Below are 13264 nucleotides of genomic sequence, written 5' to 3'. Positions count from 1 at the left end.
TGTTCTACAAGTTAGCCGTGTGCCCATAACCCACCCTTCACTTCACTTGATCGGATTCGACAACTGGTGACATATCAGGCTGGCTCTGGTAAGTATGCTTTTCATATAATGCAACCGGATTTACCTCAACACTGCCTTTGCTATTATCCGAACCCCCACTATAGGTGCACTCAGCACTGTCGTATGGAGGTGGCGGCCAGTGGTGAACTGACGCCGATAGATCATGGAGCCCTTGGTATTTGATTGGACCGCAAGCATTGCCTCGCCGTGTTGTACATATGCCGATCTATGTGCGAGCGCCGACAAACTTATGCTATGGTTACCGACATTGCAGCGCGGTGAATGCTGAGCTTTGTTCCCACTGCCAAAGGAGTTAGACAAGTATTTACCGTTTCAGGACGATATCAGTACTGTGGGCCGCTACTTCGTAAACAGGGATGCGCCCTAGAGGCGAGATGAGTCACCGCCTACTGCGCCTGCACGCAAACGCGCGGCAGAATTGCAGCTAATAGCCAAGGCAGGCTCGCAAATGCGATTAACGGCTGTGATGCGGTGTGAGTGCTGAGCCTTTTGAAGTCAAGATAGAAACCCTTTCGTCTACCTCGAGCATACCATCAGCGCCGCGGGTGCTTAGGAAGAATGACGCCTTAATATGATTTATGAGCAGATAAATGCATGTTCGGTGAGAGTGCGTCGTGGTGTGTGGTGAGCACGCACAGTCCACGAGTTACTTATTTGACCTTGTGTGATCCTCGCCGCGGATGGAATAAAGCTGACCCTCTAGAACTTCAACGTTGCAACTCCGACCAAACGAATACGTAGTACTACCCGTTCACCCTCCCTCATATCCACTTGTCGCCTTCGTTGCGCACTCCTCCTAACCATGTCTGTCCATCTCATTCCCAACAACGCGTTGGGTTTCAATAGTATGTCCTCTTCCACTTTCTACCTCAAGCGCCCGTCGAGCAACTCAACTTTTTGGTTCAGGACCTTTCTCCCAGCTCGTCAAGCAAGTTCTAACTATCACAAACAAAAATGCACAGCCAGTAGCATTCAAAGTCAAGACTACAGCGCCCAAGGTCAGTGGAATAAACTAAAGGAGGACGTTTCAGTTGCTTATGAACTCCGTAGTTGTACTGCGTACGACCAAACTCTGGCAGGGTCGAGCCTGGTGAAAGTGTCGATGTCTCCGGTACGCGCCTCGTGTTATGTTCATGTGTCGACTTTGCTTACATGTTCAACAGTAATGCTACAACCGATGAAAGACGAACCACCTTTGTCGTCAAAGTGCAAGGACAAGTTCCTGATCCAAAGTACCCTCATCACACCCGAGAAGGAGACCAGAGACCTACAGGAATTCGTAAGTCTTCCTTCGTGCATAGCGTATTCTCATCGTCATGTCGGACCATAGTGGAATGCCCAACCAGGCACTGGAGAAGAGTGGAAAGTTTACCAGCAAAAACTCCGTGTTGTATACCTCCCGCCTGAAGGACAAATTCCTGAAGAGGAGGACGAGGGACATGTGGAGCCCCCTATGCCTCCCGTTCTTCATTCAGAGCACGTCGGTGGACCATCTGTGGGTGTTTTGACTACTTTGGATCATTCAAATGGCTGAATGGGATCGCACTATCTGTAGAACTATGCAACTCTTAAGAATCCAGAGTCGCGCCCTCCTCCAGCTATGCCAGAATTCTCTTTCGACGACGCAGTTCAAGCTGCACCGCTTGTGCAACCCCAGCGCTCCGCTACGCCACCTGCACCAGAACGAGAGGTGAACAGTTCTCAAGAGTATCGGGAGGAACTCGAATTCCAGAGATCTACCAGTGGTGGAGTCGGTGTTGTCAACGTCAACGTGCATTCTCCTTCACCGCCGGCCTCTCCTCCAGTTGCACGGGCGGCGTCGATCAACCAAGAGTTGGAAGCGAAGTTTATCGCAGCTCAGGACGAGATACAACGGCTTCGGGATCTTCTTGCGGCTGTGCCAGATCCCAGCTCTCTGGCGCCAGAATCCATTGCACCGACATCCATCGCTCCCTCGGACTTCCGGAGGAGACATACGTCGGCGCTCTCAGATGACGGAGAGACGTACGCGGGATCTGACGTCGGTACCATGGTGGAGCATGATAGTGTTATCCACCAGGAAGGCGTTCCACTACAGGTGGTTGTTATTATTGCGCTTGGCGTTTTTATCACGACGTATCTATTTTTCTAAGTAGCCGAGCAGAAACCTGCTCCTTTCATCCCTTTCCTTCGTCGATCCCTCCGGGCTCGTTGAAGCCCATTTCGCGCAGCACATGCCTCGCATCATATACAATATTTTCTCCGTTGGTGATATGAAGGGGTATTGGGGAGCAAGTTTGTGGTCGCGGTTTCTCATGACTTTTCGCATTTATCACCGAGGTACATAGTACGTTAGCATTTTTTTTACTTGTTGTGTCTGCTTAGTGTTATCATTCTGTGCATCGCTATATATAATCCGATTTGAACAACACGACTACGGACATGGCTGAGGAGTTGGTCTTCCTGGGGAGTTGACGATGGTGTCCTCGAGGTAGATCTTTACATAATATCCAGCGTTTTATGCCGTTTTAAACACGAATGTATGGTTGGACTTGGCACTGGGAGCTTGTCCCTGAGCGGTGTCCCGATACTCAGCTGCAGGCGGTGTGTAAGTGGGACGAAGTTAATGCGCATCGAGGCACTTTGTGCACGGTAGCAAGGACCTGCATGCAATGCCATGCATAGTACCTATTCGCTTCTCGATATAGCTTCGATTACATAACACAAACCCGTGAATGATGTCACAACCATGCGGACATCCTTGCATGCTGGTTCCAAGGAGCGCCCCGGGCCGAAAGGTATGGCCCAACACGATTGGGGTGACGTTGACTTCTAGTACATGCCCATCATGAACACATACCCTCAAAAACAATCCGCTGGCAGGAAACCAATCTTTTTCATTGCAGCAATCACTGCCGCGGTCGTATTTCTCGGCTACACCTGGTTCTTCAAGCCATCCGCGGCCCCAATCGTCCAAAAGGTGTGTTATTAATGGTTCTTAACTGTAGGCTGTGTCTGACAAGAATGCGCAGGCGGTAGTAGTGCTCAAGGGCGACTCGCCAGTCGCTGGCACTATTACATTTGAGCAGTCCTCAGCAGATGGACCAGTCAAGATCTCAGGAGAAATCAACAATCTCGATCCTTCTTCTCAGCGTGGCTTCCATATCCAGTGAGTATTCAGTTCGAACTTCGCGAAGTGAGGCATTTTTGAATTGGATCAATAGCTCTCTGGGAGACCTCAGCAAAGGCTGTCTCTCCACGGGGTCGCACTACAACCCATATGACAAAACCCATGGTGCTCCCACAGACTCTGTCAGGCATGTTGGTGACCTAGGAAACATCGAGAGCGACGAATATGGGACAGCCACCCTTTCCTTCAAGGATAGTTTAATTTCCTTGAATGGCCCTTTGAGCATAGTAGGGTGAGCCAGATATACAGATCCACAGTAGTATAAAACTCATGATGTCATTTCCGTTTTCCAGACGGGCTGTCGTCGTTCATGCGGTACGGCGCTTATTTCATGTTGAACGTGTTTCCCTACTAACATACCACGTAGGGCACTGACGATTTGGGGCAAGGCGATAATGAAGAGTCTCTCAAGACCGGAAATGCAGGTGGACGAACAGCCTGCGGTGTCATCGGTTTGTTTTAATACTATTTCATGACAAGCTGGTGTTCATCGAGAGTCGCTACAGGTCTCGTATAAATCATTTTTTCGCGTTATCTTGCGCTTGTTGTTGTATCAAAATATGTCGCCCGTTTCTCAATTTATATGTCCTTGCTTGAGTTGCGTGGTCCCTGGAAGATGAGCTCATTTGGCTGGCAAACTGCGGATCGATACAGCTCCACACCTGCCGGTACCTGCGGGGTTCAGTAACAATCGAGAGCCTCTTGAACATCTAGAATGACCTCATCTCCACTGACGACATTAGCTATGAGCTTCAGTCTAGGCGCACTCACGACGGGTCCTATCACAACGTGTTCCACAAAAAGTGTTTCAAAATTAGAATCAATGCTACCCAGGTCATCACTAAATCTTAGCGTAAATCCAAGATGTAAACCAAGACCGACTCGTTGGCCCATGATTTAACCCAGCAGCTGCATGCTCCCTTCTCAACCGTTCCTCCATCGCTAAATGTTCTTCTGCGATAGCTTCAGTCACGACAGCTTCCCGGGTTGTCACGACAGCTTCTCGAGGCGTCGCGGCGACTTCTTGAGGGGTCATATTGATGGGATGTGATAGCGACACCCGCGAGCCACCATGCCTCACAATCGATGCCGTAGAACGCGCAAATTCGGCCTGTGCATGCAAATCTGGCCGAGATCCAGGGTCAAGGTCACGAAACTGAGATTGGAAGTGAAGATTGGGTGGCGGAAGGTATGAAGATGCCCTTTCACGAAAGGATCTTGGTGCATGGTCTGAGGATGATTTGTGAGGGAATTCGGGGCGATTGCTATCGTTGATCTGTGATCGACCTGGAAGACCCCGAGATGCGCGGTCGCCACTTTTCATGCTAACATTACTACCCGAGCGATGTCGAGAAAACAAGGATGGACGACGTGGTCTTGTGGACTCGACATCAACCTCTTGATCAATGGTGACGATGCGGGACTTGATGCCCTCAGGAAGATCAATATCTTCACTACCGCTGTATTGCCCAGTTGCAAAGAAGGACGGTTGTTCATCACCGGGCACTGAGCTAGGGAGCTGAAACATGGGGGAGGTGGAAGAGCCAGGTCCGAACCATTGACCCACATCACCAGAGCCGGGCTCGCTTGTTAATGCATGGTAAACATCAACAGTGTCATCGAGGTCCAGAAGACCTAGCGGATTTCTAGGGAGCCATAGGGCATTGGTGATAGGTCGTGTGTAGTAAGGATTGTCATAAGGGATGTCATGACGGGGTTCATCATCCCACGCTGCAAGAGGTGGATGTCGCTGTACGAGGGAAGTCGAAATGCGTGCTGGAGGCTGAGGTTGCTGTTCAGCAGGTGGGGAGTGGAGCGGCCCACCCAGAATGGTCGCAGGTGGTTCTTCATGGGTCGATGTTGATGGTGTTTTCCCGTTCTCATCTACTGAATTTAGCCTCGAGAACGAACGAGCGTGGGGGCCGAACGGATTCGGCTTGCGCCGCTCGTGCTGTCGGAATCTTCGAGGAACGGTCGAGTAAGAGAAATTTACCCAGGCTGGTAAGCGCCAGGTCCGGAATCTTGAAGGGTGGTCGTCAGCGCCGACTGCTACGCCCTGAGCGCTCCCAGGCTGGTCTGACGGTATAATGTGGCTTTCGGGGCTATCTTCTGATTCTCTCGCGCCCATCCTGCAGATCACTTGTGCCTCCTCGGTATCATCTTGCTCGAATTTGGCGCGGCACATCCGGGTCATACTGATCATGACTTCATTATTGGAGCAAAGGTGGATAGAAAGAAAAAACACACGCACATCATCTTGACCATCGCGGTGAAGACGAATAAAACAGCCGATAACGCCAAATTAACAGTCATCCGCAGTACAGCCATGTAAGCCAGGAATACGAACTAAGCCCATGAGTCAGTTTACCGTACAGTGAATGGCAGAGGATAGAACAAACTTGAGCTAGCATCAATCCTATGAAAGTAAACACATCAGCGGCGTTAGGGTGCGCGAATAGGAGCATCATACCGTCCAATGAATAACGAAGAATGCGGATCAACAGTATTTGACCATTGCATTCGTAGTTCTTCGCATAAACATGTAGCAACTACCCAGCTTTGGTCAGATGTAGCCGCGTGAAGGGAGTAGTGTAACAAACCTGATTTTTCACAACAGCTGGGAAACGTTTTGGTCAGCATGAATGACTATCATGGATCATATAAACAACAAACCTGTCTCAACTGAGAAATATATCAACCCAAAGGGTATGACGAGTGGATTAAGCAGAGCGAAGAGGAGTAGTACATGAATGACCAGGAGGTGATTTGGTAGCCAGTCTGCATTCGGAAGCGTTATAAGAAACTTCGCCGCACGAAATGACGGAACCTACAATAGAAGTTGAACGTTCGCGGACGAATCCCGACAGCCCGTTTCCTCGGAGTCACATGTCGCTTGGTGGAGGGGTAAGTGAACAAAGGCAACTACAGCGAGGCGTGTCAACATCATGACGATCTTCATTATCGAAACTTACACCAACTGCAAGATCAACATAAGAATGAAATGCAAAACCTTAAGTTATGAACGCTTACACAGCACGATCTCAAAGCCTCCATGAATTGCAGTGGTAAAGATCACTACAAGCAGAGCCCGTCAATTTACTGCAAGACGTCGAAGGACTGTACTTACGCCATCCGACATAGAAAGGTCCGGCCGTCGGGAAACTACCAGCGACAGTATTGATGATACCACTCCCAGATACGGTCTTGAACGAAGTAAGGAAAGACTGGAGCGCAGCGGTTCCCACGCAGAAAAACACCAGGACGTTGACAATTAGGAATTTATAGTAACGAGTCATGATCGTGTCGTGCATTACGGAAAGAGTGATGATTGTATGGGCTTTCTTGGCAATGAGTAGAAGAATCGGCGGAATGAGAATCGCGAGTAGTGAGAGGAGGAGAGTCGGAAGGAATGATTGAATGACCTCTTCCTCCCAAGGGTGACTGGAAAGATAATTGTACTACTTGCAAGTTTAGTACAGAAAATGCCAGAGAAGGATCACGCATACCAAACTCGGCCAGAATGTCGAGATGCTTTGGATGGAGACGAGACCAACAAACAGGGACACTGGGAAAAGCCAGAATATCGTGAATCCCCTGAGACATAGTCAGCTACCCCTCGTGGTCATACAACAACGAACCAGCCCTTACCAGACCCCAATATTTACTACCCAATCTTTGAGGATGTCCACTCGATAAGTTGACTTCATAACCCTTGTCCAATCGATGTCTTCATACTGCGGGGCCATCGTCACAAGACATGCAAGTGGGTTATTAGGATGCACTGCCAAGTACTTGCATGCCCTCCTTGCGTCTGCTGGGTCTTCGAAGGTTACGAACGCTGTTGACACAGCGTCGTATTCAGTAGCAGCCCGTGCTCGATTCTGTGTAATCAACGATGTAAGGAGGTTGAGTTTAGCGGTATAATAATCGATGCTCGGCACGGTCTTCCCTCGGAAAAAGACAGAAAGGTGGATTAAAGGCTGATATGGGTCGAGTACGCCTCGTGGTAGACTGAGAAGTGCATCCCATATCGTCTCGTGTGGGGTGGTGTTGTCCTTGCTCTCCATCTCTGAATCCACTTTGACACTGTCAGTTCGTTGTAGCCACCAAGTTTCGTGAGACACACCCTTCATTTTCAAAATGAGTTTGCGCCTTGAGGGCGCGAACTTGCTGGTCAACTCGTAATCCACCAGAAACGGAGAGAGCGTCCGAACAAGTAAGTCTGTATCATTTTTCTGGTGTCCGTTGTGGGTTGGACTATACGCGCGTTCTAAATCTGCAGACCTAGTGCGCTTAGGCACGGTGATATCCTCCCTTGAGCCGTGTCTATGTTCGAAACCGTACACCGCTAAAAGTGCCTTCTTTGCCAAACTGATGTGAGCGCCCTCTAAACGACGGAGGATCTCTTCGCGGCGTTCCAGCAACGACGCCAACTCCGTCATTCGTCGTGCAATGACAACTCGGTCGATGGGTGGCACGTTTTCCCGGTTCGCGCTGGGAACTTGTCCAAGTGGTGCTCCATCGCCTCCTTCCTGGCTCCCATTCGCAGGTTCGCGTACAGACATACCTATGTTCTGTGGAATGCGCTTTGCTCGATTGAAACCAAAGGCGAGCAATTTGTTAAAGAAACCGGGTTGAGTGGATGCTGGCAAGCCAACGGAAGGCATGTCAAGAGACCGCGACAGGTGGTACTCAAAGTACTCTTTCAGCTCCTTTTCTGAGCGAAGTTGTACCGGGACGTTGGTTACCATCACAGTACGCAGACGCAAACCACGATTGGAGTGGATGGTGTCAAGGGACGGAATATCCTGGAAAGGGTATTGTGGATGAGGATGCGGATGATATTGCGCCTCCCTCTCGACCAGGGTATCGGACTCCACACTGCGTATGGCAGCTTCTATTTTCGCTGCTCGTAATTTGAATGCCCCATTGCAAATGTAGAAGAGATTGCACATCCAGGTAAGCGTGATCCAGAAGAGGAGGCAAATGTGAATCCAGAGTAGGGAGCGGCCTTGCTGAGTTCCTACGAGTGAAGAAATTGATGCTCTAGTCATCGACTGTGGTGAAACCCCATCCAGAGAAAAGTGGATATGTATCGGAAGAAGGAGAGGAGTGGTCGTAAATGTGTGGACGAGGACAAAGAATACTTGTGGACGACAAGAATTAACGGATACGAATAAAGCGCACGATGTAAGTACTCACGACACCCGCGCAGGAAACGCACATATAACGCTGCATCGATTCCTCTAAGCTCATTGAGCTTCGCTTGGGGAAAAGTGATACTGTCCTTGACCCAGGATAATGGCCAACCTCTCGGCGTCGGAGGGGAAGGATTCCTGCTACCACTGTCAGAATGAAAAAGAACAGGAGCTACGAGCGACAAACCGTGCCCACGAACGACCCTGGTACAGACTATTCGTCCACTGATTAGAAGACATTGAGGAAACACAATGAGTGTACTCACTAGCCAAACTCCCAAGACTCGACACTTCCAAGCCCCTCAAGCTGAGTGTGAAGTCCGCGTCTCTTTCTCTTCATGATCTCGTGCGACGTCACAGACACCGCGACCAATGCGACAGCTATGGCAGACTGATTAATGAGGCCACTGAGACAATAGTAAATGTTAGCTTCGCATGCACTGAAGAGTATGGGGAAATAGACTGAACCTGTAATCCTTTGAAAATGGCCTGTTCTGAATGTCGCCCATGACGACGACAGTATTCAACAAGCGTCGGATACGTTAACTTGGTCCAGGCGACGATACTTGTCAGTGGAACGAGTAGTAGAGGCAGAGAGAGTCTGGTAATTATAGTGCACCGAGTCGACTGGAGCCCGTGACGGTTCCTCGAATGACGTTTATTTCATATCCGGTATCAGAGATTCTACTCCCGTGCTAGTACTAGGTGTGGCTCCACCATGACAAGCTTCGATCAGCGGCAGCTGCACCGACGTTGCAATCCGCGCGTTGTCGTTACTTACTGGTCAACATGAAAGTCTGAGTCTGCAAGGCTTAAGCGCTTAATATCTGACGTTATGTCTTATCCAGAATGAGTCCGACATCTTAAGTTCCAACCAATTGCAGACTTGTGGATCAGGTGCAGTAGTTCTATGGACAGAATGACAGTCTACTTCGTGCGCATTATCCGTAGTTTATTCGGCCTGTACACGAAATTCTCTGAATAGTTCTTTGGAGGGATTTTCTTGGTGGGTGGTGGTTGTCTGCAGTGGCTCGTCAGTGTCAAGTTCGTGTCAAAAGCGAGGGAGGCACTCACACATAGTAATTCCAGCCTAATGAAAAGAACATGAGGGCAATGGACGTCGAGTAGAAATGTTGCAGCGTACCTTGTTTTTCTGCAAAGTGCATGGCATCCTCCTTGCTTCTGAATGACATTCTGGTACCCTGCATGTAATCCGCGCTGTGCAGACAGTGATGAACGCCGTCACAGATGAAGGAATAGAGCAATACTTACGAACTGGCCCAACCCATCAAAGGATTCTCCCACCGACCTGCTCCCGACAAAATATCCCAGTCAATGCGCCACCGCTCTGACTTTCCTGCCCCGCTTTGCATGGTGTTACGGGCTGGTTGATAGATCCGTACCATGCGATGCCGGAGCTCCGCTGCATTTTCGGTCATTAAGCACGACGTTTTCATTGGTGTCGGTTGGTTGAAACACACCTGGAGCACCACTTATGACTTCAGCCGTCAATACATCAGTATGAGCCACCTCCGCAATTTGGGTGGTGTCTTTCTGGGGGGCATCGCCAGTGCGAACCGGCTGGTTGGGAGTTTCCGCAAAGAAACGGCGCGTATAAGTTGGACACGCAGGAAGTGCCCGTCTGGGTATTCCCTGCTTATAAGCACGGAGCAGAGACATTGTCGAAATCTATTGAGAGGCGAAGAGACGAGCTACTCTCGGAAGACACGGCGAACTCCGGTTTGGTGGCTGTGCAGGGCGTCTATGTACTATCATGTATATAGCAATCCTCAGAACTTTACCATACCATTGTCCTCGACGTGCACTTAACGGGGGTACTTCTGGATAGGACGAACAAACCGTGAGGATCTAAGCCAATCTTTTGCTGTGACTTTCACAGAATTAGGCGCTAAATTCAGCCAATAGATCTACTACCCACAGTGCGGCGGTCAGTATGAGATATCTCACAGTCGTATTTAGGATACGGACTTCTTGGCCCGGAGGTTGGATGTTTATCGCGCGATAGGGTCATATGACCTCGTTCCCTAAAGCCTATCATACTGAGTGGGTATTAAAGGAAGACTCAGAGTGTTGAGAATGGCACATTTTCTTACATGGGCAACCTCCAGCGAAGAGTCGCTATCATTGGCACCGGGTAAGTATCACTGTCATTTGATTATACACCAACTGAATACACATGCGCAGTGTTGGCGGATTGTCCCAAGCTATTGCTCTCAAAACCAAGCTCGGATTTGAGGATTTCACAGTGAGTGCATCCATGCAACGAGTGGTATGCTGCTGAAAATTTCAATAGATATATGAGAAAGGGTCTGAAGTTGGCGGAGTGTGGAGGGTATGTTGTTGTGAGATATCAAATATCCTCCTGACAATTTAATTTCTTGCACAGGCCAACACATATCCTGTATGATTAATGACTGAAACTGCAACATATCACTCACCTGAACTCTTTTTCTAGGGATGCTCGTCGGATGTCCAAATCCATTGGTACAGCTTATCATCAGACCTTTACCCATACTGGAACAAGTCACATGGCCTTCAACCGGAGATTCAAGCCTACTGGATTAAGCTCTCGAAGAAATATGATCTATATCCACACATCGCATTCAACACAAAGGTGTTATCTGTCGAATGGGATGATGCGAAACAACAGTACACTCTTATTGCGGAAAACGTCTTTTCGGGCAAGAGGATGACGAGTGTGGCCCACGTCGTGATATCTGCCGTTGGTATTTTGGAGGCCCCAAAGATTCCATACGAGATCCCTGGAGTTCGGAGTTTCCAGGGGCCTTCGTTTCACTGCGCACGGTGGCCAGGCTCAGTAGATCTGCAGAATAAGCGTGTTGCGGTGATTGGAAACGCGTCTTCCGGGTGAGTCGCACGACTTCTGCGCACGTATTCGGTGGTGACATGCAACAAGAGCGCAATTCGTGCCATCTGTTTCAGAAGACCCATCTGTTGAGGTAGTCAACTTCATCCGTACCCCGACCTGGTTCAATACTCGAGTGAGTTTGCGCTGTGTGCGATGATTCAGCAGCTAAATACAACATCTAAGCCACATATTCCGTACTCGGAGAATGAGAAATGGATATTTGCCAACATCCCCCTGGCGATGCGATTGCATCGAGCATGGATTATGTTCTGGGTCGGGCCAGCTGCATCACAGGGTTTTAGCATGCTGACATGTGTTGTAGTTCGATCTTCCCACTATCGTACGCCCGAGTGACAAAACTCTGAAGAAACGACGTGAGGTGAGCAGGTTGCGAGAGTATCAGGCATTCAATCTAACATTTCCTGTCAGGCGATGACAAAATACATCCTTGATAGCACACCCAGTAAATACCATGCTCATATGATACCCAATTATCGTGCGTGTCTGCTAGTGATCAAGGAATTTTCTTTGTATTCAGATGTTCCACAGCTCCAGGTTGCAAGCGAACCGGTTTGTCGGGAGCAATTAAATTCGTGCTCTCCCATTTTAATTCCATGCAGTCGCAAACAGTGGTTTCCTGGCAAGTCTCCATCGCCCTAACGTGACGCTGAACTTCGACGGAATCGCCGAAATAGTGGAGAATGGTATCATCACAAAGACTGGTGTGTATGGCTCGTCAATACATCGTCACTTTCCTCACATCGATTTAGGTGAAATTTTGCCATTTGATGTCATCGTATACGCGACCGGATTCATCGGCGTGAGTTGCTATACGTGATTTTATGTTCTATAGGATGCCAAATGCGCAAACAGGAGCGGTACCCGATGCACGTTCGAGGCTTGAATGGAACCACCATCCAAAGCTATTATGATACACATGGTGGCCCTACCGCATACCTCGGGACTGCAGTTCCTGACGTACCAAACTTTTACTTCCTAGCTGGTGAGTGCGAAAGACAGCATGTGATTATCGACTTGTTGCCTGAGATAATGATCACAGGACCAAATTCCGGAACACCGACATCAACGTTGTTCATGGAAGAAGTCCAGGTAAATTCAGCGTACTTTTTGTATCTTTCTACTCAATTTTGTTACAAGGTTGCATACATCCTTCAACTCATAGAGCCGGTCCTTACTGGTTTGGCCTCATCTTTTACTGTCAAAGCTTCACCCACAGATGCATATAATGCAAAGCTTCATGAACGAATCTCCCGCTCGGTGTTCGTCCACTGCCACTCATGGACACGTACGAACGGCACAGGCAAGGTATTTTATCCGTTTCCTTGGCCTGCGACGGTTTGGTGGTGGTGGCATCGCAAACCGAATTGGGATCATTATGTGGCAGTCGGCGCCGAGAAATGGGTATGGGCAAGGCGAACAAAGGCTGTGAAGAAGGCTTTGAAATGCACTGCAGTCTTATTGCTGTCGTGGTTATACATCCGTGGTTCCGCTTCGCGGATTTTACACGACATGGTAGTGAGTCCATAGTTGTTCTCTATGCCATCGCTTGAGCAATTTCTATCTCTAGGTGACAAAATTCTTGAGTAAATTTACCCTCCGTCTTTGAGGCGCCACAGAGACGAATCATATATAAGTAGAACCGGGAAGGCTTTTGTCATATGTCCTCACGAGGAAGATTGTCAATCAGAACGATACAACGAATTGACCCTGTCAGTGCATTCGTCAATGATCACGCGGATCGTCCTGTTCGGTGCCTGAAGGTCTCTGGGGGGACAACATCACAGAGCAAGGTGTCTTTGCCTCGGGACAGTTGTACAGAAATGTAGCCTGCCCCTCTCCCGCATTCACGCCACAAAAATTGGCACGATGCAGGGCCGCCCAAGTAATCGCGATTGCTTTGGCAGC

At 49.1% G+C, this 13264-nt stretch overlaps 5 protein-coding genes across 5 annotated transcripts; 3 read left to right on the top strand and 2 right to left on the bottom strand.

Moving 5' to 3' along the window:
* Positions 1-778: 778 nt before the first annotated feature.
* DEU56DRAFT_860993 (PapD-like protein) lies at positions 779-2706 on the top strand. Its single transcript, XM_041355326.1, has 6 exons — positions 779-926; positions 988-1079; positions 1132-1192; positions 1245-1360; positions 1442-1576; positions 1637-2706. Exons 1-6 carry the CDS (start codon positions 884-886, stop codon positions 2210-2212), a joined length of 1023 nt encoding a protein of 340 aa, XP_041205917.1. The 5' UTR covers positions 779-883; the 3' UTR covers positions 2213-2706.
* Positions 2707-2800: 94 nt separating this feature from the next.
* Positions 2801-3906, top strand: DEU56DRAFT_817320 (superoxide dismutase). The gene is made up of 6 exons (XM_041353913.1): positions 2801-3040; positions 3093-3229; positions 3285-3482; positions 3544-3565; positions 3618-3702; positions 3757-3906. The coding sequence occupies exons 1-6, from the start codon at positions 2900-2902 to the stop codon at positions 3765-3767; spliced, it is 594 nt and encodes a 197-aa protein (XP_041205916.1). The 5' UTR covers positions 2801-2899; the 3' UTR covers positions 3768-3906.
* On the bottom strand, positions 3907-9250 carry DEU56DRAFT_817317 (uncharacterized protein). The gene is made up of 15 exons (XM_041353912.1): positions 8917-9250; positions 8715-8855; positions 8453-8595; positions 7377-8396; positions 6899-7328; positions 6757-6844; positions 6378-6708; positions 6281-6325; positions 6229-6260; positions 6082-6172; positions 5924-6028; positions 5851-5867; positions 5683-5799; positions 5502-5596; positions 3907-5445 (listed from the first exon to the last, which is right to left on the bottom strand). The coding sequence occupies exons 1-15, from the start codon at positions 8955-8957 to the stop codon at positions 4092-4094; spliced, it is 4050 nt and encodes a 1349-aa protein (XP_041205915.1). The 5' UTR covers positions 8958-9250; the 3' UTR covers positions 3907-4091.
* A 61-nt stretch (positions 9251-9311) lies between these two features.
* On the bottom strand, positions 9312-10157 carry DEU56DRAFT_817315 (Ndufs4, NADH dehydrogenase Fe-S protein 4). The gene is made up of 5 exons (XM_041353911.1): positions 9930-10157; positions 9721-9871; positions 9593-9666; positions 9523-9538; positions 9312-9469 (listed from the first exon to the last, which is right to left on the bottom strand). Exons 1-5 carry the CDS (start codon positions 10126-10128, stop codon positions 9376-9378), a joined length of 534 nt encoding a protein of 177 aa, XP_041205914.1. The 5' UTR covers positions 10129-10157; the 3' UTR covers positions 9312-9375.
* A 3-nt stretch (positions 10158-10160) lies between these two features.
* On the top strand, positions 10161-13069 carry DEU56DRAFT_817296 (uncharacterized protein). The gene is made up of 17 exons (XM_041353910.1): positions 10161-10309; positions 10375-10603; positions 10654-10714; positions 10763-10801; positions 10856-10870; positions 10925-11337; positions 11387-11471; positions 11522-11611; positions 11661-11717; positions 11768-11834; positions 11888-11908; positions 11959-12060; positions 12109-12158; positions 12212-12341; positions 12399-12448; positions 12497-12874; positions 12927-13069. The coding sequence occupies exons 2-17, from the start codon at positions 10563-10565 to the stop codon at positions 12963-12965; spliced, it is 1638 nt and encodes a 545-aa protein (XP_041205913.1). The 5' UTR covers positions 10161-10309; positions 10375-10562; the 3' UTR covers positions 12966-13069.
* The last annotated feature ends 195 nt before the right edge of the window (positions 13070-13264 follow it).

Source organism: Suillus clintonianus, assembly GCF_016758775.1.
Source record: "Suillus clintonianus strain FC179 chromosome Unknown DEU56scaffold_64, whole genome shotgun sequence".
NCBI lineage: Eukaryota > Fungi > Basidiomycota > Agaricomycetes > Boletales > Suillaceae > Suillus > Suillus clintonianus.
The sequence above is the reverse complement of the archived record's forward strand: the minus strand, read 5'-3'. Positions and strand labels throughout refer to the sequence as shown.

Excerpts from the sequence above, each read along its gene's own strand:
- DEU56DRAFT_817315 (XM_041353911.1), bottom strand. The coding sequence starts at position 10,128 with ATGTCTCTGCTCCGTGCTTATAAGCAGGGAATACCCAGACGGGCACTT. Across the intron at positions 9,872-9,929 it reads AGTCATAAGTGGTGCTCCAG|CGGAGCTCCGGCATCGCATG; the intron begins GTGTGTTTCAAC and ends CCGAAAATGCAG. Across the intron at positions 9,667-9,720 it reads TTGATGGGTTGGGCCAGTTC|CGCGGATTACATGCAGGGTA; the intron begins GTAAGTATTGCT and ends CTGTCTGCACAG.
- DEU56DRAFT_817320 (XM_041353913.1), top strand. The coding sequence starts at position 2,900 with ATGCCCATCATGAACACATACCCTCAAAAACAATCCGCTGGCAGGAAA. Across the intron at positions 3,230-3,284 it reads CAGCGTGGCTTCCATATCCA|CTCTCTGGGAGACCTCAGCA; the intron begins GTGAGTATTCAG and ends TTGGATCAATAG. Across the intron at positions 3,483-3,543 it reads GGCCCTTTGAGCATAGTAGG|ACGGGCTGTCGTCGTTCATG; the intron begins GTGAGCCAGATA and ends TCCGTTTTCCAG.
- DEU56DRAFT_860993 (XM_041355326.1), top strand. The coding sequence starts at position 884 with ATGTCTGTCCATCTCATTCCCAACAACGCGTTGGGTTTCAATA. Across the intron at positions 1,080-1,131 it reads TCAAGACTACAGCGCCCAAG|TTGTACTGCGTACGACCAAA; the intron begins GTCAGTGGAATA and ends TGAACTCCGTAG. Across the intron at positions 1,577-1,636 it reads AGCACGTCGGTGGACCATCT|AACTATGCAACTCTTAAGAA; the intron begins GTGGGTGTTTTG and ends CACTATCTGTAG.
- DEU56DRAFT_817296 (XM_041353910.1), top strand. The coding sequence starts at position 10,563 with ATGGGCAACCTCCAGCGAAGAGTCGCTATCATTGGCACCGG. Across the intron at positions 11,835-11,887 it reads TCATATGATACCCAATTATC|CTCCAGGTTGCAAGCGAACC; the intron begins GTGCGTGTCTGC and ends GATGTTCCACAG. Across the intron at positions 11,909-11,958 it reads TCCAGGTTGCAAGCGAACCG|TCGCAAACAGTGGTTTCCTG; the intron begins GTTTGTCGGGAG and ends AATTCCATGCAG.
- DEU56DRAFT_817317 (XM_041353912.1), bottom strand. The coding sequence starts at position 8,957 with ATGGGCGACATTCAGAACAGGCCATTTTCAAAGGATTACAG. Across the intron at positions 6,326-6,377 it reads ACCTTTCTATGTCGGATGGC|TGATCTTTACCACTGCAATT; the intron begins GTAAGTACAGTC and ends CTCTGCTTGTAG. Across the intron at positions 6,173-6,228 it reads ATTCTTATGTTGATCTTGCA|TTGCCTTTGTTCACTTACCC; the intron begins GTTGGTGTAAGT and ends GCCTCGCTGTAG.